Source organism: Plecotus auritus, assembly GCF_963455305.1.
Source record: "Plecotus auritus genome assembly, chromosome: 1".
Classification (NCBI taxonomy): Eukaryota; Metazoa; Chordata; class Mammalia; order Chiroptera; family Vespertilionidae; genus Plecotus; species Plecotus auritus.
The window spans coordinates 13429334-13453730 of NC_137770.1; the positions used below are offsets into that span (position 1 = coordinate 13429334).

At 41.5% G+C, this 24397-nt stretch overlaps 1 protein-coding gene across 2 annotated transcripts in view; it reads left to right on the forward strand.

Annotated features, from left to right (window-relative positions):
• Nucleotides 1-24397, forward strand: part of RPS6KA5 (ribosomal protein S6 kinase A5) — a 132078-nt gene that overhangs the window by 50739 nt on the left and 56942 nt on the right. Inside the window, exons 3-5 of one of the 2 annotated variants that reach the window (XM_080645801.1) lie at nucleotides 1365-1583; nucleotides 18322-18437; nucleotides 21462-21569. In XM_080645801.1, the coding sequence (XP_080501927.1) occupies nucleotides 1365-1583; nucleotides 18322-18437; nucleotides 21462-21569 (443 nt within the window). The remainder of the gene's footprint in view (nucleotides 1-1364; nucleotides 1584-18321; nucleotides 18438-21461; nucleotides 21570-24397) is intronic. The other variant, XM_080645802.1, reaches the window with a different exon arrangement.

The following is a 24397-nucleotide window of genomic DNA, read 5'->3' on the forward strand; positions in this document are numbered from 1 at the left end:
GCGTTTGAGTGGGTTCTGCCACTTCTTATCCAGTCTTTGGGCCAGTCCCTGGAGTATTCTGAACCCATTTGCTCATCTGTAAAGTGGAATTACTGAAGGCACAACATTGGCTGTTCTGAGGATTACATGAATCTATACATGGAATATGTTTGTACAGAGCCTGGCATAGACAAGTCCTTAAGTGATGGTTTCCTGCTTCTCAGGAGTATTGCATTCACTGATCCATTCTAGATCACGTGTCTGTACTAAATACTTCCCGAAGCACTGAACTGAATAACATCCAGGGTACAAGAGCCCTTCCTTTAAAGCTCTCTTAATCTAGTGGGTGGATTGGAACAGAATTATGTGCTCAGTACTGGAGAGGTGTGGGCAAAGCTTGGGAAGCACTGGTATGGGTCACAACTCCAGCTCCAGAGTGGTCTCATTAAAAGGTTTAACTTCAAAAGCGGGATTGGGCTTAACCATCCCAGGAAATACGTGCATTTTTAAAAGGGAAGAGCATTTATTATACCTTGTAGGGATGAATTGGGGACCTACCCCTTCCCTCTCAGGGTATTTTTGCCTGCCCTTCCTCCTTCCTCCTCCCACCTCTTCCGGCCCTCTCCCCCCTTCTCTAAACAGATGCAGATACCTGCTCTGCCCAAGAGGCACAGTGCCCATAGGGCCCCATTTCCTCACCTAGCGGAGTGGTATCACTCAGAGAGGTGCCCAGTTGAGCCCTTACTTAGGGAAAACGTGGTGAGGTTGACCTGGTAAACTGTAAATTACTGCCCAGGGACGTAGAGGGGCTTCTTCAGCATTGCTTGCAATTTAAGATATTTTAATGTTTGTTCTTAAACTTGAAGATCTCTCTTGTTTATATGATGTCAGTTTATATGGCTTTAGACTTTTAAAATGAGTGTAGAGGAGTACTTGAGGCACTTGATTCGTGTGTGTGTGTGTGTGTGTGTGTGTGTGTGTGTGTGATCCTCATTAAGAACTGTTTTTATTCATTTACTTCAGTAGCAAAACCTAGAGGTTTTAGCTGAGGTATAAAATGTCCTAGTTGTCCCAGAATTGGATTGTGGTTAATTGACCATAATAAAGCTAGTTTCCTAGAGCTAAAAATATTGAGGAGAGAATAACAGTAACAGTGAAAGCATAACTTTGTCAGCAGTGGTTAGATATGTAAATACTGAGTGTTAGACTTAGAAACATGTTTGGCATAAAATTGAAGAAATCTATCAGAGAACTATTTGAAACAGTACTAGGGATACTTTTTCATTCAAAGCGTGCTTTTTCGTGCATTGTAACTTTCAACTTCCAATAACTTACCATTTTGCCTGTGTAGCATTTTAATTGTTGTGTGTGTTTTTTTTCTTCAGCTTATGGAAAAGTATTTCTAGTTCGTAAAATAAGTGGTCATGATGCTGGAAAGCTGTATGCCATGAAGGTTTTGAAAAAGGCAACAATAGTTCAAAAGGCCAAAACCACAGAGCACACGCGGACGGAGCGACAGGTCCTGGAGCACATCAGGCAGTCGCCGTTTTTGGTGACGTTGCACTATGCCTTCCAGACAGAAACCAAACTTCATCTCATTTTAGGTAAGTGTCCTTTGTCATCAGCCTTTTTACAGAAACACTTCATTGGGGGTAGGGGGGTCTTGTGTTGTAATGCAGTCACAGGGTAGCATATTTCGAACTTAGAAGAGACAAATGTTTTGACTTTCATTTTTCTGTTTGTGGTGGCATTTCCGTGAACATCCTGAGTTGCTCTGGATTTGGGACCTCCCAACCTGCAGGAATGTTACTTCTGTTTCACACTCCTTTATTAATCTTAGGAAACACTTGAGCCATCTACCTCCCTGGGCAGTGAGCCGTGAAGTGGGCCACAGTGTCTGCTTCAGGCATTCTCAGGAATATACTGGTTTGGACTGACAAAGGGATATTCATGGAAATCAGTAATTGGGGAAAAATAAAAAAGAAAGAAAAGGAGATACCCAGTCACCCCTTTGATCACTCCCATTTCCACCCACAGGCACTTTTTGAACCCTTGCCTTTCCCAAACAGGCCTGGAGCGTTGTCCATGAACTTTGGAATGTCCTCTGCACGTCCTGCTAGACGGCTGTGCAGGAGTCCGCCCTTTTCTGTTCCTGCTGGAAGTAAAGGGCGGTGCTTCTAGTGCCGCACTCTGCCATCGCTGACTGTTTCACCCGTTACAGTTTCAGTCCCATTCTTGTGATAACTTGCATTTGTGTATTTTGATCCTCCGTTTTCTAACTATTCTGACGATGAGTTGAGACAGAATTCACACCATGTTCTGTAAGCATTAGCTGTTCTTGATGCCTATGGTGTGCCAGCACTATGCCAGGTATTATCCATAGCATCACTAACTCTCACAACAACACTGCCCAAATCCCCTCATTCATTCTGTGGAAGGTCTGGAAGCTGCATTTTTTTATGTTACGTATGTTGTGTAAGCTTGAGAATGAAGACTGGAACTCAGGTCTGATTCATACGAAAGTTTGCCAAACAGTGCTGTTTGTACTCTTGATTATTGGTAATACAATCAGGTTTTTAAATATATATTTGGCAATTTTGTTGAATGCTTTCATTTTGGAAGTTATAGTTTTATTAATGATGCCTTAAGTTGTATTCATTCACTTTTTGATTCATGAAGTCACACTTCAGGTTCATTTTGCAATGCTTACTATCGACTTACAATCCCGAGTCCTTTTTATAAAATATATTTTTATTGATTTCAGAGAGGAAGGGAGAGGGAGAGGGAGAGAGAGAGATAGAAACGTTAATGATGAGAGAGAATCATTGATCGGCTGCCTCCTGCATGCCCCCCATTGGGATCGAGCCCGCAACCCCAGCATGTGCCCTTGACTGGAATCGAACCCGGGACCCTTCAGTCTGCAGGCCGATGCTGTATTCACTGAACCAAACCAGCTAGGGCAATCCTGAGTCTTTTATACATATACTGGAGGCCCAGTGTATGGATTCGTGACGAGTAAAACCGGCCTGATCTCTGCAGGCCAGGCCGAGGGACCTCACCCAATTTCGGCCTGATCCCTGCAGGCCAGGCCAAGGGACCCCACCAGTGCACGAATCTGTGCACTGGGCCTCTAGTATGCATATAAGATCTTTGGTTAATCTCTTCCCACCCTCCGCCCTTCCCTCAGATTCATCAGTCTGTTCCATGTTTCCATGCCTGTGCATTGAGCGTCTGCCCCCTGGTGGTCATTGTGCATCATAGCTACTGGTTGAATGGTTGGACGGTCACTTAGGCTTTTATATAGATAGACTAGAGGCCTGGTGCATGAAAATTCATGCACTTGGGGGATCCCTCAGCCCGGCCTGCCCCCTCTCAGTCTGAGAGCTCTCAGGGGATGTCCTACGCGGGGAGCGGGGCTAAGCTGCAGTCTGGCCTCTCTCTGCGGGAGACAACTGGGCCGATCAGGGGAAGGCGCCATCCCCATTACCCCGCTGCTGCTGCCACTGCCGGCCCTCCTCAGCCCTCGCAGCCACCGCAGCTTTGTCTAGAGGATGTCCGGAAGATGTCCGGTCTATCCGGTCTAATTAGCATATTACCCTTTTATTAGTATAGATAGGCTGCTATCTGTCCTGTCCTGTCCAAGTCCCCACTCACTGTCTCTGCCTGTTGTTCCAGCAAGTAAATATCACGTGGCCCTTCATTCTGCATCTTGAGTGTATCTGTTCAGCTATGTTTTTCACTGAGTTTTAAATGCTTTCCTTCTGAATGTTTAGGCTGTAGGGGACAGACCATTTTAATACAATGGTTTCAAACATTTTTAGCAGCACAAACCTCTCTCAAGTGAGAGCACAAACATTCAAATGGAAAACAAAAAGAACTGAGTCGCTCTGCTGGGATCTGAGCTCCAGGGCACCAAGCCCTGAAGTTTATTTCTGTTCCTCACCCTCCCAGAATTTCCCAGGAAGCCTCAGGAGTCCATGAGGGCTGGTTCAGAAATGATTACCCTGTTCAGTCTTTTCCCTTTACAATAAACCAGCTCATAAATGTTAAACCCCAACTCCTGGACTCGACCACCACACCAGGGCTTCTCTCTCCGTCTTCTCTGTTCTCTTACCATAACCACTCAATTTTTTGTTTGTTTATTGGAAATAGTGAGTGTAGTTTTTATGAATAATGTTTTTAATTTAAAAGTAAGTGAATGAAATATTTTGTATTTGATTAAAAAACAATAGTCCTGTTAACATAAAAAAAACCACACTGAAACCTGTAAAGAATTTTTGTGAGTTTATTTGAGCCAAACTGTCGACATATGCCGGGAAGCAGAACCTCAACGAATTGAGATAATGCTCCGGAGAATGGCGGGTTACATTTGTATTTATACATTGCAATCAAAGGAGGGACCTAGGTGGGTTACATGAAATTCATTGGTGATAGATTAAGGAGGTGGGATAAAGCAAAGTGGAGGAAACCCCTGGGATTGGATAAAAAGTAAAGTGATGGACACATACTTAGGTGGGTGCAGGAACAATTAACATGATAATGAAGGAATTTGTGGTCTCTGTCCTGGCGCCCACCACATTTGGTTGTGCCCCAGGGGCTCCAGAAAAAGGGAAGTTACAAGTTACCCAGACATTTCAAGGGTATGTTATCATAGATGCAAAAAGACAGATAGGCTTAGTAAGGTAAAGGTTGACCTTGTCAGTGAAGATAGCGGCCTAGGATGTAACTGCCCACCATCACTGCGTTTAGTTCAAGTTTAATTTCAGACCCTTTTTTGTGGTGACTTTAGGTCTCTGAGTTTGCAAGACCGCCATGCAGGACTCCCCTGAGCTTGTCAGGTCAGCATGTGGCCCCTTTCGTCCACAGTCCTTAATAATGTTGCCTTTTATTTCTTGGTTCTCCAGTAATTTTGTTCTTTGCCAGTGGCCCATAAATAAATACAAAACAAAACAAGAAAACCCATTTCTTGTGCCAGCTCAAGAGTAGAATGCGACTAGACATGTTCCATTGTAAGTGAGGCAGCGCATCCAGAAAGCGTGCCCCTCCTCCTATCCACGTAGATAGTTTAATATAATTTCTTTTCTTTATTAAATTTACTGGGGTGACATTGGTTAATAAAGTTTAATATAGTTTCTCTTTGTGTATGTTTATAGTTGTTATTTTACTTTAAAGGCAAAAATGGCCAGAAATCTAGAGTAGGACTTTTATACACTATTTTTGTGGTTTTTGTTTGCTGTGCTTAGAAGACACACTAGGTCACTTTTCCAAGTATATTAGGTAGTCTGCTAGGGCTGCCATAACAAAATATCGCCGTGGGTGGCTAAACAGCAGAAATTTATTTCCTCACAGTCTGGTGGCTGGAAGTCCAAGAGCGAGGTGCGGCAGGGCTGGTTTCTTTTGAGGACCACCAGGAAAGGGTCTGTTCCAGGGTTTTCGCAGATGGCCACCCTCTTGCTGCCTCTTCACATGGTGGGTCTTTGGTGCACTCAGACCCCTAGTGTTGCTTTTGTGTTCAGAGTTCCTCTTATGAGGACGCCAGTCAGGTGGGATAGGACCTTCCCTAAGGGCCTCATTTTACTAAATTAATTACCTCTTTTAAGGCCTTGTCTCTAAATACAGTCACACTCTGAGGTCCTGGGGGTTAGGGCTTCAGTGTGTGAATTTTGGGGACAGGAGGACACAGTTCAGCCTGTATCTGTCTCTAAAGGTAGACTGATTAACTGACCTTATTCAGGTTTGTGTATTATTAGAGATTAATAGTAAGAATTTAGATACTACTGAGCTCTTCAGGGACCCAGCTGATCTTTTCGTCTGATGAATAAAAAAACTCTATAGACCTTTGTAACAAATACGATATTTTAAAAAATTATTTTATTTCTACAGAGGCATCTATATGCATGTAAAAGATATTTTTAAAAAATAAGGAAAAAATATGTTCACTACCCAGAATTTACCTTGTTCTATTTCCCTGTTATTAATTAGTATATGTCCATCTAGTTCTTTTTGTGTGTGTGTCTGCATGTATGAATATCTTATCAAAATTTGTAACCAGATTTTTTTTTTCTGGTCTACCTTTTCTGGTTAATGCATTTTTATTCCATAATACCCAATGGTACAAGTTATTTATTGCTGGATAACAAACCACTCTTAAATTTAGTTGTCCAAACAGTGAGTTATTTTCTCATGATTCTGTGGGTCTGCTGGACAGATCTCTGCTGGTTTAGCCTGGACTCACCCATGTGGTAGTCAGCTGGAGCGTTGGCTGGGATTGAAGGGCCAAGATGGTTCTACTCTCGTGTCTGACAGTTGGTGCTGGCTGTTGGCTGGGGCATCTGTCTTCTCCACGTGGCCTCTCATCCTCCAGTGCAGCAGACCAGCTTCTCCTTAGCATGGCAGTCTCCGGGCAGCTCATGAAGACTGCCAACAGGGCAGAGGCGGAGGCTGCGAGTCCTCCTGGGGAACCCTGGAACTCATCCAGCCTCACTTCTAACACAAGGCCAGCCAAGATTTAATGGGTGAAGAAATAGACTTCATTTCTTTTTCCTTCTTAAAAAATATTTTTAAAAAATTGAGGAATAGTTGACAAACATCATTATATTAGTTTCAAGTGTAAAACATAACGGAAGCTGTCCTTTTTTAATATCTTTCCCAGTCCTTTGTCTCCCAAATATGGGGTTTTCCAGTCCCCTTTGCAAGTTCTTAAAGAGCCCCATGTGCTGGGGCTTTGAGACCTCAACCAAAGGCCTGGCCTGGTGCCAGCACTGGTAACTTCGTCTGGGGATGGTTTGTGGCCTCTCTAAAATGGGAGTAAACAGGTCTTGTAGGACCAGACAATTAAAGGGGTAGTGACTAGATTCAGATTGCTAGCCCCCCAAAATGTCTCTTTTTCCCCATCAGCAAGTGGCAAGATTGCATTCTTTTTTAGAATTGATTAATATTCCCTTGTATGTATGTACCACATTTTCTTTATCCATTCGTTTGCCAGTGGCCACTTAGGTTGCTTCTGAGCCGTTCCACAGCATGCTGTTTGGTGTGGTTGGGTTTTATTTGTCTCTAAGTTTTGCTGAAAGTGTAGATCATGGCGGTTTACAGTCATTCTTGCTGTTCTCTGAGATATTTTGGGAGCAGATGTGGAGATTCAGTTCTCGGTTGCTGTCATGCTCCTACTCGGATTCATGGCTCACTAGATGTTTGACCAGGCTTGTTTCTTCACGATAAAATTGGCCTGATTGGCACAGGCTTCTCAAATTGATACGATTGTGATACTCTTAGTATTACCTTGACAGATGCTTACCTTTGACATTTGCCAGTTGTGGAATATTGCGTTTCTATCAGAACTAGGGGTGTGTAGTTGTTTCCTGCAATGTGCTTCATTCAGTTGTAATTGCCTTCCATTCTTTTACCTTGTTTCTGCTCTTCTCTAAGTCAGGGCTCGGCACCAGGGGCCTAGATTTAGCTGTAATTCGTTGACCCCTTCTGTAGACCCATCTGTTATAAGTCACGTTTAAAAAAAGAAAATCCTACATCATTTTTAGGCTCTATTTTAATTTATGTAATGGTATCATATGACTGATGGATTTTCTTCCTTATATATTTTTAGCCTTTCCAACTCTTATAACATGGACACCATTACCTCCTTTTACAACTGTTTCTGTACCTCTGCATGGTTACATAAGAAATATAAAAATATTTTCGCCTATTCCGTTTTCTTAAAAGTGTATTCATTTCAACAAACAGTGGGAAGGAATTCTATGTGGAAAAGTCTGTAAAAAAAACATTTTTTTTTGGTGTTCTCTGATCTCTGTTAGTGGTAATTTTGTCAAAATTCCATCTGATCTATGACTGTTGAAACTGTCAGATTAATCAGTAGAATTTATAAGACACTGAAGAAGCAAATCACTGAAATGGAATTTTTGGACTGGAACACACAGTATTGTTCCCCTGCACAGACTGGTTCCTGGACTCTTTGTCCCCCGGAGTCGAAGAATGAGTTCACGGACGGAAGATGGTATAGCAAAGGTGGAGATTTATTGAAGAACAAGTACAGATTCCCACATGGGGAAGGGGAAAGAATTTCATAGCACAGACTCCCACTTGGGGAGGGGCAAAGAGTCCCACAGAGTCCCTGTTTTCACAGTTTATAAAGGCTGTAGGTCTTTGTGCCTTGATATCCCCTCTGATTGGTCACTATTCGCTTGGACTGATTATTACAGTGACTGGGGAAGGTCAGGAGTTACTGTACCATGTGAGGTTCTCCCCCTCCTTCCTTATTGTTTTCCTATTCCCTTTGGGCTTTCTTCTCCTCCTGGATGAAGGGCTTCCCTCCTTCCCTTTGTTTTGTAAATACAGACCTTTTGCTGTTCCCAATTCCCTCATTCTATGGAAATGTACCTGTTGCAGCTTTTCAGCTTCCCTATTCTATGGAGATATACCTTCTGCTGCTCTGCAGCCCTGTGCTTCTTCCATGGTCCCCTTAATTTCTAGAATTTCCTAAACCTGTCTTTTTTCACCCCTAAAAATTACTGTTTCAGTCCCCGCTCCGATTAGGAAATCCCAACTGCCATTGGAGACAGTGGATGACGGTCTGTCTGACTGCTTCCTGCTGGAAAGGGGTCGTAGTTTGGGGCTGTAGTCGGTCCTATCGGAAGTGGGCTAACCAAGGGTCCACGGATGATGGATGTAGCAGCGTTGGTCTGTGGTCCTATGTGGAGGACCATTTGTAGCTTTAAGGCTTCTAAATGGGAGGATATGAAACGTAACAAGCAATGGTTAAAGATGAGTAATAATAAAACAGTATAAACCAAAGTCTGAGGAGAGGAGCTCGTTAATAGAGATGGTATATATTTTGAGGCCTTTTCCTTTAGCTAAGCTGCTTGCAGCAAGAAGTGCTTAATTATGGCAGGGACTGTTTGATTGAGGGACTTCTTGAAAATAAGGAACATAGACTTGAGAAGTGGTCCTGGTCTGGTTGGTGGTAGTGGTAGTAATTCTGTAACAGCTGTAATTAAGGCTGCTACTCCTAAGGCCGTAAGAGTCTCTGATTGCGGTTAGGCTGCTTATAACATACTTGGTGGTTAGGGATTTGGAGAGCTAGTATGGCTGAAAAATTTGGCTACATTAGGGAATGTCCCAAGTAGATCCCTGGAAAGGATCTGGGGTGTTTATCTAAGGCGTCCCTTGAGATAAACTTTAACCGTGCAGGTGTTGGGACATTCAAGTAGTTGCTAGCGAAGAGGCTACTACTCTACGCAAGCAGGACCAAGAGCAGACCTAGGACCGAAAAGACCAGAAGCTTTAATTTCAATTTTAAGTGTATGCAAAATGATTCAATTAACTGCCGGAGGAATTACACCACATGAAACATGCAATTGCAAATCACACAGCACTTTATTACTCACAAACATTCCTGATGCTGCTGCTACAGGCTTGATGGGATCCTGGTGGTGCTGTCCTCTGAGGTCCGGCAGCTGGGCTGGTCCAGTCAGGATGCAGGGGGCTGGCGTTCCTCACCTGAGGGCTTGGTCACATCTTGATTGGGAGGTGCTAGCCGTTCTTCTGTCGTTGGGCAGAGAGAGGAGCGTGGAGCGGCCTCGCTTGCAGGACTAACAAAAGGACGTGCCTTTGTGGTGGTCTGGACAGGCAAGCCCTGTTGGCTGGTCAGGACCCATTTTTAAAGCCTGTTTCGTACCCGCAGCAGTTCAGGTGGCTATCAGTGAATTACATCAATGCACACATGTTAATCTCAAACAGGGCGAGGGGCTACATGTGGTTATCTAGGGAGAGTACATCACTCACACAAATGGTTATCTTAGCAAGTCACTTCTAAGGCAGTAATTGAAGTTCAAATCCTTATCTATGGGGTACACACGCTTCAGGGCAGTGGGGAATGTGTCCTTAATATCACACTTTAAGTTTCAAGAAAGTTAACTCAAACCTTTTAAAATCTTTTTAATATTTTTAGACATTTTTAAACATTTTTAAATATTTCTATATATTACTATAACAGGGATACAAAAAGGAGCTATAAGTAGGAGCATCTTATGGTGTTTCTGGGTCCTAGCAAGGGCAGAAAAAGTCTCCTCCAGGTATTAGCCTAGGCCCTAGGGTTCAGGTGGCACTTATGAAAAGACAGAATAAGAATTGTTAAAAAGATGACCTGTGGGGAGAATTAAAGACATTGTTTGTAAAAGGGCTTTTTGAGTTGTTCAAAGGCCTGCCCAAATAAATGAGGGCTATTCCCGAAAACTCCAGGGCAGCACTGTCCATGTTAGCTGACTGCTTTGATTATTAGGATCTTTTAAAGGCAAACAGGGACTGTGAATTAGGAGACAGGGTATATAGAAAAGGTATCCTTGAGATCTAGTAGTATAAACTACTCTGTGTCCTCCGGAATCTGAGCAAGTAAAGTATGGGGGTTAGGGACCTGTCTTTTTCACCCCTAAAAATTACTGTTTCATCACGAAGGTATTTACAAAGGTGATGCTAAGTAGCATCCTTAATAATGAATGCCACCTGGCTTCATAGATAGTTCTGGCACCATGAATCACCCTTTCAGTGAGTTACAAGGTATTTAAAATATTGAAGCTTCACTTTTGAATATTAATTTCAACTCAAAAATTGCACGGGTGAGGATACTTGCTGAGATGGCAAGGGAATGATTCGTGATACATTGCAGTCTGTTGTATATAGCAAAACAGACAGCAACTGAGATCCTGCTTTGCTTTGAAGTAAATATGACTAATTCACAACACTGGTAAATTTATGTCTTAGTCAGAAATTTATAATGATTTTGATAAGCGGGGAGGCATTTGCAAGAGGTGCTATTAGATTGTTGAGCTAAAACGGAAAGGAAAAAAGTGAGATGACTTGGGCATGACATTAAAAAGAAATTACTTTCAGGTGTGTATGGTACATCATGTACTTTAGGTACAAGACAGGAAAAGGAACAAACAAGAGAGATTTAGGCGGTCTGAAGGAGGAGGAGGGGGGTGCAAATGAGAACCAGAAAGTGTGGAAATGAATGTATGTGAGGCATGTCTGAAGGAAGAGAAAAATATGTAGGAAATAAAAATAAAAGAAGACCGAGTAACTTGTGCACGTGGGTGGAGGTGGGGTCAAATCAGGAGGAAATTCGGGCTAATAACAGCTCTTTGGAAGGTGCCACCATAGGAAGAAATAAGAGAGAGAGAAATTGTAACTGCGAAGATTTGTGATACAAATGTTGGATGACCAGAGGTCAGTCAGAGTATTACTGGAAGTCAGTAGGTGTTTGAAGAGTGAAAGCAGAAGAGAGACTCTTTCCTTGAAAGCAGGAGGTAGCGTTTAGCCCTTCTTTCTGTCATTTAACTCTGCTACTTCCTCTCCTGTCAGCTGATTTCCATGAGCTTGCATGAACGAGACCTAGTCTTTGAAAGTCAACCAGCTCTTTCCATGGTTATCCTTTTGCATCCTTAATGAAAAACTGCTCTTTAGGTAATGTCTAGAGTTTTTAGTAACCCTTGAAGGTTATCGAACTCAGTATCTCCAGTGTATTTCAGCTTCTTCACCTGTTGATAGAAACACAAAACTATGAACAATGGAGAGGCTTCCGATTCAACATTAAGTCAAGTCAGATGTGTAGAGGTCTTGAGCGGCTGAAACTAACCAACTTACAACGTATGTTCTTCTTTTTTTTTTTTTTAAGGGAACAATAAAGAATCTGGTATTGTAATCCTATTTCTTAGAACCCATGAATACATTGGGTTACATGACAAATGAGAATTAAGGTTGCAGGTGGAATTAAAATTGCTAGTCACTTGACCACCTTACAAGAAAGAGATTATTCTGGATTATCTGAGTGAACCCAACATAATCACAGTGGTCCTTCAACGTGGAAGAAGAGAAAGGCAGAGGAGAGTCAGATGGAGATGCTACCACAGAAGAGGTCAGAATGATGCAATGTGAGAAGTGACTCAACTGCCATTGCTGACTTTGAAGATGGAGGAAGGGGCCATGAGCCAAGGAGTGCAGGCAGCCTCTTAAAGATGGAAAAGGCAAGAAAATAGACTTTCTCTAAGAGCTTCCAGAATAAATGCAGCTCTGCTACATCCTGATTTTATCCTGGTGACATGCATGTCACACTTCTAATCTACAGCATAAAATAATAAATTAGTGTTGCTTTAAGCCACCAAGTTTGTAGTCATTTGCCACAACAGCAATAGGAAGTGAACGAGGGTAAATAAGGAAAGTAATCAGATGAGACATGCAGACCACTCTTTAAAGAAGTTTTGCCATAAAAGGAAGGGGAAAGAAAGGACGGGACATACTGGATTTAGGAAGGATGGTAGTGTTTGAAAACCAGAGAGATAGTGTGTTTTTGAAATTTCACATTATTTGTGTGATTTCTGTGTTATTTTTATGCTTCTGAGACACAGCATCAGAGTGCTGCATCTGGCACTCCAGCTACTGTCACATAAAAATCTTTAAAAGCAAGTTAATTGCACTTGAATAAAAACCAGATATCTCTTGAGTGTTGCACTGAAATATCAGTTATATAAGAAAATTTCTTTAGCTTACTACTGATTAAAGCTAATTAGACCCTAATAGTACTTTATAGAAAACTTTAAATTTATGCTTATATTGAGAGAATAGCTTAAGTCAGGATATCATAAATTTGAATTTTATTTTAAAATCATCACAATTGAACTTAGCAATACTTTTCAATTTTATAAATTGTAATTGATGTCTAAATTTGCAGCAATTATCAATAATAATAAGTAATAGTCACCATGTAATTAGTGCTTAGTGTTTTTCTGGCCCAGGATTAACCCTCAATTAAATTGTCATTTAATCCTCATGACAATCTTATGTGGCAGTTGGAATTATTTCTATTCATTTTTATAGATATAGGATATGAGTCATTCTCTGTTTAAAGAAGATCATTTAGCAAAACACAAGAGAGTTGAGATGTAATCATTTTCATATAACAAAAACATTTTTAATTTAATCAAGAAACCAGTAGTCTATGCAAGCATCATAGTAAGGTGTTCCATTGTATGGACTGCAGGTAAATCTCAATATAATTATAAATTGATAACTTTTTTGGAAGAGTCGTATTGATGAAATGTGCCTTACAGCCTCTGAAAACATATCAGATTTATTTATTTGTTTATTTATCATTGTTGTCATGAATGTGGACTATTGATGGACGATCCCCTTCTGTTCTTCAGTTATGAACAGAATGTCTTTACTTCCACTGAAAATATATCAAGTCCAACTGCTTGATATATTTTCTTTCTCTCTTCTTTCTTTTGCACCTTTAGAATTTCTGTGTCCTGGAGATGCCTATCAGATTCGTAGAGATAAAAGATAATGATAATGAGTTGGTGAAAACATTTTTTAAAAGGCATTTATTCACTGTTGATGGGGTATATAGATGGCTATAGCTATTTAGAGGAAAACATTTATTAAAAATTGCAGCAGTTATCAAGATTTGATATGTACGTATATTGTAACTCAACAATCCAGTTTTAGGGATCTGTCCTGCTAACCTCTACCTGCCCAAGTGGACAAAATGTATGTGTAAGGGGGATTCTCGTGACATTGTTTTCTTGTTGTTTTTATTATTGTTCTAATTATTATAAGAATGAGAATTTCAGTATGAAGTGAAGTTGGTTGAGGGCCAGAAAATCCCAGACCAGAGGAGTTTGAGATGAAGGCAGCAAATACTTTTCATTGTAACATGTAGTTTTATAGTACTTGTTTGTTATCAGGCACCTCTCTTGGCATTTTCTATATGTTATTTCATTCAGTCTTTGCAAGCAACCCTTCAAGGCATGGGTTACCATCTTTGTTTTACAAATGACATACCCTGGGCTCAGGGAGTCAAGAGAGGTAGCCAAGACCTCATAGCTGGTATTTGGAAGAACCACGTGACTTCATTTCTCTACATAGCTCAGCCCATGTATATTGTCCCCTTTGGTGTGTCAGGGACAGCATCATTATTTTTAATAGCAGAAAATTAGATGGTTGTGATGTTCCGTTTTTGACTTCTCTTGATCCTTTCCAGTTCATAATTTATATTACAATTTAATTACTCTTCTTAACACATAGCCATGATTGGGTCACTCCACTGCTTAGAGCCTCCCATTTTACTGGAAGAGGATATAATGGAAATGCCAGCCTCAGCCTTTTTCATCCAGTCTCCCACGTTGTGCTCTGACGCCTGTGCTCCAGCCAATCTGAATAACCCACTCACTCCCCCCTGAACATGCAGTTTTCCTTCCCTGTTCTGTGCTCCAGTACCAGCTTGCGTTCAACTCTGCGTTTCAGTGTTTCCTAACAGACAAGTCACTTACTCTCTCTGACCCTTTGCTTTCCCATCTGCCTGGAGTTGTTTGGCTTAAATGGGATGATGCATGTGTTGACTAGAAACAAAAAGTTGTGTAGGTATTCTGTCAGAAAGTATTTATTGGGGGGAAAGAAAGGATTGCAGTGTGGTATGTGCAGCCAGGCAAGACAAGTGCAAGAAGAGAGAGCAAGAAGGACATTCTTTTCAGGGGGAAGAGGAAGTGAAGGGGAGGGGCTGTTAAAACCATCCAGCTCTGTTGTAACCATGGAGTTCTTCCTGTAGGACTTTGAAACCGACACAGGGTGTGAGAGCCCCTCCCACCTGCCCTCCCTGTTCCTGTCTTGGTTAAGGTCTCTGGCATAAATTTTGACACAGGTGAAGTGCTGAGTACCACCCATGGCAGATAGTGATCCACAGAGGTGGCTGCATTAAAATGAAGCCTAGAAAAAGTACAAGATGAAACGGGAACATCGTGTGGCACCAAGTCAGAAAGTGCAATAAATGAGGTGAAGGGAAAGCCCTTCCTATGGGAGAAAGCCAGCCAACATAGAGGAGGACGGTGGGGTTAGTCACCATTGGATTCTAAAACGGATGGGTGCTAGTTCGATGAGGAACAGGGTGTTTTTACACAGTCTTAATTCGTCTCCCCACAGTATATCAGTTAATTCCACAGGGAAATTCAGTAACTTCGTAGTGGAGAAACCTGGCAGACACCACCTGAATGACTCCACGTTAATGACATGATCGGGATTAACACCAATACTGGAAAAATTAACATCACATGCTTCCTGATATAACATTACAGGCAGGTAGATTAAGCCGATAACCATTTCATTGATGTTCCTTCCAAGAATACATAGCCTGCATTTAATCATAAGAAAACATTAGGTAAAACCCAAATTGAAGGTTGGCCCTCAGAACGACTGGCCTAGCCTCTTCAAGATGTCAAGGTCAAGGAAGAAAGAAGGAGGGTTCCGGACTAAAGAGCTGTGATAGCCAGTGGGACCATAAACTAGGTCCTGCACTGGAAAAAAGCAGCTACGAAGAGCAGTCATTGGGGCAAATGACAAAATTTGACTAAGGAGTGTAAATTAGATTTTTTTTTTTATCATAGTTACAGTTTTTGACATTGATAGTTGTACTCTGTATGAAAGGATGTTCTTTTTCTTAGGAGATGCACACGGAAGGATTTAGGGATAGGAACATGATGTCTCCAGCTTACTTTCAACAGCAAAGGAAAAATATGCACATAAGTAAAAACGGAGAGACTGACTACAAAAGCAAGTGAAGCAAAATATAAACAATTGGTGGATTGGCATCATGGGAATATGGAGATTTCTTATATTGTTTTTTTGCAAATATTTTTGTAAGCTTGAAATTCTTTTTTTATATATATATATTTTATTGATTTTTACAGAGAGGAAAGAAGAGGGATAGAGAGTTAGAAACATCGATGGGAGAGAAACATCAATCAGCTGCCTCCTGCACACCTCCTACTGGGGATGTGCCCGCAACCAAGGTACATGCCCTTGACCGGAATCGAACCTGGGACCCTTCAGTCCGCAGGCCGACGCTCTATCCACTGAGCCAAACCGGTCAGGGCTGTAAGCTTGAAATTCTACCAAGATACATTTTCTTAAAAACCCAAGTTCAAGGCCGTGTGACCCAGAAATGAATAGGGCCCAGAGATAAAGGAGTTTTCACCAGCCCTCCTAGACCAATGCCAAGTTTCATGCCACTGTCCCTCTAATGCCAGCCTGTGAAACAAGATTAAAGCGTAATTCTTCCAAAACAGCATTAGAGTTGTAGCTTTCTCCTGCTCTGACTTTGCTCCAGCCATCGCGGCATATCCAGAAAGACATATCGATTACATATATTGTCCTTCGTATGTATGTATGTATGTATTATTTCTCATGACTGAACATTTGGTGAGATTTGGACTGCAGATACTTTGAGGTCCTAATCTCTGGCCCGAATTTAGAATGTAGCTCTTCTAGGCTGCCAAATTCAGATGCTTCTGCTTTAACAGGCAGGTAGATTAAGGTGATCATCTCTTCGGAAAGAGTGTAATATTCCTGTAGACAAGGCCAAGTACTTTAATGAGAGAACAACCCTGGGTTCACTCCTATAAGACATAAATTAGCTCTGAAATTCTGTGCCATAAATATCTCAGTGTTCCTTTTAGTTTGGCACATTCTCCAAAAAAGATTGACACATTGTTTACTGTGGCCATCAAAAAAATATCTCAGTATAGCTCTCCCCACCCCCGTCCCGAATGTCTACTATTGAGAACTGTGACATTCTAGTGAGACCTCCAAAACTTGCTTGTGAAGAGGGCACCCATGGGTGAGGTAGTTCGGAAATCTGTGTCCACTAACGGACTCCTCAGCCGTGGATGGTGCAAGAATCTAAGTAGCCATTGGCTGCAGGAGCCGAATAAAGATTTCAGCAGCTCCCACCTCAGGGGAGACAGAGTTTGGAGTTCATTTCCTCCCAAGGTACAGGGACTTAGTAAACACCACAAGATTTTCATCAAAATTCTAGACGAGCCATGCCTTACGAGTAAGAACCAGATTCCCAGAGTAAAAAAATAAATCATAGTATTTATGCAGAAATATCATATTAGATTTAAGTGACTACTTAACGGTAGAAAAAAATCCACTGTCGGTTTGCAGGAATGCTGTGTTCCTTTACACCTTTTTAATACTAGCTTTGTGTTAAGCTATAATTAAAACCCCTTGCGAGATGCAGCCTTAGAGGATAATGCTTTCTATCGGCATGTGCTTTGTAAAATACATTGCAAAACAACCAGCCATTGCTGTTGTAGCTGCTTTTTGGAATTTAAAGTTAAATGGGCCAGGGAAAACAAAAATTTGTGAGTTCACCAAGATTTTGCTTTGCTCTTTTATCAGATTTTGGTAAACTCAGCAAATGGATATACTTGTGATACATGCTTTTCAATTATTTTTTTTTTTTTTAGGAGAAAAGCTTTAAACTGTATCTGTGACTATTTCCTACGTTTACATTGTTTCTCACACACAAATGTGTGTTAAGGTGGCAGTGGTTAGTTTTTGATGAAACTATTATCAGCATACCAATAAATGTCTTCTTAGAGCCAGTTATGAATATAATTGTCGTGTTTTTTATTGTTGTTTCCTTATTTATTTCTCACTGTCGCCTTTTTGTCTCTTATTTCATTACTAGAGGCCTGGTGCATGAATTCATGCATGGGTGAGATTTGGCTGGCCTGCCCCGATTGGGGCCGATCAGGCCTGGCCTAGGGGGAGGGGCCGCGGGTGGTTGGCCAGCCGGCCCCGCCCCCAATGTGGGGGGCAGTCAGGGCCGCAGTGCACATCAAAGCAACCTGCATTCTGGTTGCTTGGCTTTTACGTGTATAGATTCCTCTTGAGATAAATTAGGCCAATAGAAAGGGGAGTGGAGTAAGAATTAGTTTTAGGTGTTTTGATCGGGCCATGTGGTGCTACTTTTACTCTGGGGCTTTGAGGAGCAATAGGAAAGCCATCTGCTACCTAATATACATTTTTGGAAGGGTGCATAGGAAATCCTGGAAAAGAGGGAATCGGCTTAAAAATAGTGACTGTTGAAAGGAAAGCTGGGATTTTCCTTTGTGTCTTGTTTTGTTCTGTTCATTTTTTATTATAGTTGTTGAAGTGGCAGATTTTTCAATCCTCATTGGTGATGGCTGAGGGTTCTGATATGCTGTATTTGAGAAACTGTATTTAAATATATGTAGAATTCATGTAATAGTTTTGATGACAATACACTATGCAAATTCATTTGATTGTAGTTCAGGATTGTAGTTCATTATCTTATGAAACTGTATTGTATATGAATTTAGTAATATATTTCATATGAAGCTGTATACTAAGAATTATACCAAAAATCATATATTAAAGTCAGTGCCTTGTGGTTAATCCAAATTGATTAAAAGGAAATTCTTCCTTTAGTTTATGAACACAAGTCAAAGACAGAAAAATATATTTCATTTTTAGATTATATAAATGGTGGAGAACTTTTTACTCATCTTTCTCAAAGAGAGCGTTTCACAGAGCACGAGGTGCAGATCTATATTGGAGAGATTGTGCTCGCCCTCGAACATCTCCACAAGGTAAGATGCTCAACCGTTGGGGTTTCTCTCTTTGAAAAATCGACTAACCCAAAGTCATAATGGAGCTAAGACAGCTAATGTTTTTACGTGTCATTGTCTTTGTGGTGATTGTGAAAGCACACTTGTAGACCGTTAACCTCGTTTCTCAATTTCATAGTTCTCTCTCTCTTTTTAAATATGTTTGTATTGATTTCAGAGAGGAAGGGAAAGGGAGAGAGCGATAGAAACATCAGCGATGAGAGAGAATCATTGATCAGCTGCCTCTTGCATGTCCCCCAGCAGTGGTCGAGCCCACATCCCAACCCAGGCATGTGCCCTGACCAGGAATCGAACCCATAACCTCCTGATTTATAGGTCGGTGCTCAACCACTGAGCCCCACTGGCCAGGCTATAGTTCTCTTTTTTAAAATCTGCTTTTTTTAGTAGTTCCTGTGCTGCAGATTTAAAATGCAGAGCCTGAGCAATATTCTGTCTTTATTTTTTTTTTTTTTTGAAAAATCCTAATGCTTATTACAAAGTATCATCAAAATAAAATTTTTCATTCTTAAGTATTCTTTTGTACTAGTTTCAGGTGTATAGCATAGTGATTAGATAATAATATACTTTACAAAGTATTCCCCCAATATTTCCAGTACCTACCTATCATACATAGTTATCACAATAACTTTTCCATTCTTAAAATAAACTTTACAATAAAGCCAGAAGTCGTAATACATATTTCCTTCGTAGAGACTCACTTCCCTTTACATCTTCACGGTCTATTTCCTGCTGAGGTTGGAGAAGACGAGTTATTTGAAAGAGGCGTCTTCCTGTACTATCCAGCTTTCTCACTCTCCCACCCTAGCTTGTTTTTTTCATTGTTTTGTTTCTGAGACCCTCTCTCACACCCCGCCCCCTTCATGTAGCATGAACTTAGTTACTAAAACAGTACATGAAATTCATGTCTGTGATGCAGTTTGAACTCTATAAAATGAGTTTAAGCTTTTAAAAACATTGTTTCAGATACTATTAATCTCGATCCAAGAAACGTTGACTAAAAACTTCTTTTTAACTTAATGAGGAAGAGTTATTGTGGAAGCGGTTATTATGTAGATGAGCCTGTGCCTCAGAAATAGAAAGCACTAGAGCAATTTTTACCAAAGGCCTGTGGGCTGCAAGGAGACTGGCATGGCTTGAGTCACTGAATCAGGATGATGTCGGCACAACATAAAGCCACTCGTCCTCTTTGTTTTGTATTCCTGTCCCACACTAGATGGCAGGTGACCATAGAAAAGAATGGAGAGAATCGAAGAGAAAGACAGGACCAAGGATGGAATTTTTAAAGGGGCAGGGAGGTTAAAATGGCAAGATGGTGGCAACGGATGGCAGAGGCTCTGAGAAAAAATGATGAGGAGTTGTAAGAAAAGAAGTGAGGGAATCAAGAAAAAGGTAGATCCAGCCTATCCGGCCCAGAGCAGAAATGAGGCTGGGCAGGTAGAGGGAGATGGGGTTCAGAATAGGAATCTTAAGGGGAGTGAATGAAAAATATGTAAGAACCCCGGGGGCGGGGGGGGGGAGGCTCCAAGGGGCAGAGAGGAAAGGGGAGCAAGAAGGGAGGGAGCTGAGCTGAGATGATGGGAGCTGACATCCTGTTCCTTTCGGTAGGCTTGTGGTTTGGTGACAAGCTTTATGCCTGCGATTATTTTTGTGGGATATAAAGTAGTTAGGACATCCTTTTTTTCTCTCTCAAATGGTATGAATTTTATTAAAAGAGGGAGAGTTATTCAGTAGCACTGAAGTAAACTTTTATAGTAAACTTTCAGCAAGATATTCAAGCTATTACAAAGTTTTTAAAAAGGCTTCCGAATTATTCCTGAAAATAAAGTTTCAGTTAGTGCCTAAACGCTTAAAAATGGGGACTATTATTTACACACAAAGCAGAGCAGTTTCATGAAGGACATCTTTTTATACATGAACCAAATTGGGCCCAGGAATAGGCAGAAAAGATCTTTGTGTTTCATGTTTAGGAGTATTAGATGTAGTTTTTTATGGCATGAAAATGATGGTGGAGATGGCCATAAATTCCTGAGCAAAAACTAACAAAATACAGAGCTCTTACAGAGTAAATTGAGTTTTTAATTTGTGTGAAAGCTTTTTCCTTTTGTTTATGAAAGCAAAATCCATGAACATTCATTATCATTAAAACAGGGTAATCAGAAACACAGAAATAAGAGAACATGATGAATACTGATATAAATGTACTTGATATGGAGTGGAAATAATCTAGCAGGTCAGATCTCAGCTAAGTTTCTCTTAGTCTTCCTACCCAGAAAAGGTAAATACAAAGAAGTATAACACAAAGCCAGTTTTCTTAGTCTTGATAGAGCTGCCAGCACTGATTTTCCCAGGAAGAGACAAAAATGGGAGTTTATTTGGAAGAACTGGGAATAAAAACAAAGGAGTGACCATTGTGGGATCCAGTTAGTCTGGAAACCTGCTCATGCCATTAGGGAGGCGAAGGACACGAACTGGCTAAGAAGGCACCCACACATCCCCTGGGGTGAGGATGGGAGCACCCACACATCCCCTGGGGTGAGGATGGGAGCACCCACACATCCCCTGGGGTGAGGATGGGAGCACCCACACATCCCCTGGGTGAGGATGGGAGCACCCACACGTCCCCTGGGGTGAGGATGGGAGCACCCACACATCCCCTGGGTGAGGATGGGAGCACCCACACATCCCTGGGGTGAGGATGGGAGCTGTGACAAGAATGGAAACAGGAAGCAGCAGCGGTCACTGGGGAGACTCTCCAGAAGGTCCAGCAGGGATAGACCCCACTACACAAAGAACGGAGACCTGTGGGAGGGACCCGGGGAACCCCACAGATGAGCCCGAGACGGAGGGACTTACATTGCCCTGTTCAGTGACTAGGACCCATTATAACATCCTGAGAATGCCTTGTTTGTTTGTTTGTCTTTAAGGTAGATAAGCAAGACTTTTGGAAATTGTTATTTTCAAATGCCTATTTATCTGTTTTTACAGTTGGGGATTATATACCGTGACATTAAGCTTGAAAATATTCTGCTTGATTCTAATGGCCATGTGGTGCTGACAGATTTTGGTCTGAGTAAGGAGTTTGTGGCTGATGAAGTGAGTATGATGTTTTAACTTAAAGTTAGTAATGACAATATAAACAGTGATGAAAAATTAGCCATAGAATAAGCATTTAACAGGTTAGTACCATATGGATTATGGATCTTTGTGCAAATTTGCCCCAAGGAGCATTTGGCATGGATGACTATAAAGATTTTTAGTTTAAAATTACCATGGAACCATCCTGTTAGAATTGCAGTAGATCTTTGATGAATATATCAGAATTCTCCAGTTTAAAACAAAACAAAACTATGCATTTAACTTTCCCCATCAAATATAACTAAAAAATTTAAATAACCCATTGGGACTTTAGGAGAAGTCTGGCTTAGGTGGTAGCCAATAGAGAATAGGAAACAAAGCACGTACAATTAATTACATTGTAATTACAGAATAGAACAGGGCATGTTGTGATGACCCTTTGAATTCTTTGACAACAAAGAGAAGAATCTACTAGACTTACTTCTTTAATAATCTTACTGGTTTTTTGTTTTTTCTCATATGAACTAAAATGTAATAGCTCATCTGCAGATTTTAAATATGGAGGACATTGCATTTTTAGTATTGATTAGAGTTTGTTTAATATTATAAGCACATTTAATGGCATTTAAAATTGTACATCTATTAGCTGTAATTAAATATTTTTGTAGCAGTTGTAATAAAAATTTTATTTTTACACTAATAGTTATTCGAGATAACTAAGTAAATATGAATGCCAATTCATTACTATCTGAGAAATTACTGGTACAGACTACAGAATCACAGTAAAATTTTTGCAATAAAGGACTTTGTGTGAAACATCATAATTGGGTTCCAAATTAGGTGTTTCTGTTTCTGATTGCTTGCTTTTTGGAATATTGCTAAAGTAGCCCTAGGTGAATTCGATAAGTTCTGAAACTATAGAATCTAAAGATCCCAATTTTTAAATCATATCTATATCCACTCAGTTTACTTTTTTAATAAATATTAGTTGACCACTTAATTATGCTAGGTACTAGATAATATGATGATGAATAAAATAGAAATAGTGTCTGCCCTCATGAAGCTGGTTAAAATAATATATTATCTTTGACAAAAAATCATAGTTATAAAATAGATTAGATGAATTTTTAAGAAATTTACTTCAAAGTTTGATTTTTAATACTTTTTCTCCTTTGCAAAAATTTAATGGCAACTTTAGTAAAATGTGATTGATTAAATATGTTAACATTTGCTTCCTCATGAAACCCCACTATAAGTAAAAGTCAAGGAGTAAAATAGGCATGCACTCAAAAGGGAGAGAAGAAAATACCAATCAGATTTTGGAAGATGGACAGCAGAAATATTAGTTGTAACCAATATTCATTTGTATTAAAATATCGTCTTTCTTGGAATGGGTTTCTTTTTTGTCCATTTCTATTCTCTCTCCTTGGTTTTCAGCTTAAACTGGCCTTTTTAATCACAGTGAAGTCCTAAGCCAGTAATGTGAGAAGCCCCAAAGCAGGCTAATGCATCTCTGACCCCCAGAGAGGCTCAAGAATTGGGGACATCAGGTACCCCTCAAAGTAGGGGAGCAGGTGATAACAGGACACAGGAGGTTTGGTTGGAAGTCTGTATGAGAAACAGGTAGCCCCCAGATCTTGTGTATCCCATTCACAGAAGCAGGTGTGCCTTTCTTACCTTCATGGAAGACAGAGGAGGTAAATGGACAGACTGTGGCTCTGGGGCAGTAGGCACAGCTGAGGGTGAGGACACCATGTGGGAACTAGTGATGAAGTGAAAGTCGACACACTGAACTGTGGAACTCCCAGGGCTTCTTTCTGCCCTTCACTCTGCAAACCGTGGCTTCCTAGACAGGAGGATTCCTCTCTGACAAACTGAGAACAAAAGTCTGCAGATGCTGTCAGCAGGTGGTTTGACCAGTGAGCTGGCCCAGCCACATCTGCCTACAGACGCCTGTGACCAGGCAGACCCAGCCCAGGCCATAGAAACATGTTTGTGATGACGTCACAATTTCTTTATACATATATACTAGTGGTCCAGTGCACGAAATTCGTGCACGCGGGCAGGGGGTTCCCTCTCAGCCCAGCCTGCACCCTTTTCAATCGGGGACCCCTTGGGGGATGTCCGACTGCCGGTTTAGTGCCCTCCCCTGCCGGCCTGGTTGCCCCCAACCGCCCTCCCCTGCCAGCCTGATCTTGCCCAGTCTCTGTCTCTCTTTGTTTTTCTCAGCAGTCCTCCAGGCCTCCCTGTCTCCCTCTTCCTCTTTCCCAGCTGGGAGGGGGCGGGGCCAGTGGGGGCTGCTCCACCCTCTGCCCACCCTCCCTTCCATCCAGGCCTCTTCAGGCCCAGTCTGTTTTGTTTTCTCATTCTGAGAGAGGCTCCGAGAGCGAGCTGGGAGGGAGGGAAAGAAAGGGAGAAAAGGCTGTGAGCTGGTGGGTGCTGTGTGTATGTCTGTGCGTGTGTGTGGTTGTGAGTGAGTGTGAGTGCCGGCCCCGCCTCCCCCGGCCCCGTCTTCGCTGCCACAAGTTCCCACCCACCAGAGCCTGCTGTGCGCGCAGCCTGGGCGTTAGGTCGAGCCTCTGGTCGTTGTGGACGTGATGGACCCAGGGTTTTTATATATTAGGATTTAATCTTTATTGTTGAAAGTATTACATATGTCCCCTTTTTTCCCCCCATTGACCCCTTCTAACCTACATCAATCCACCACCCCCTACCCCCGCCCCTGGCCTTCACCTTCTGTTGTCTGTGTCCCTGGGTTATGCATATATTGCAGACAGGTTCTTTGGTTGATCTCTTCCCATCCAGCGATCCTTGCCCTCCTGCCTTCTGAGGTTCTGCAGTCTGTT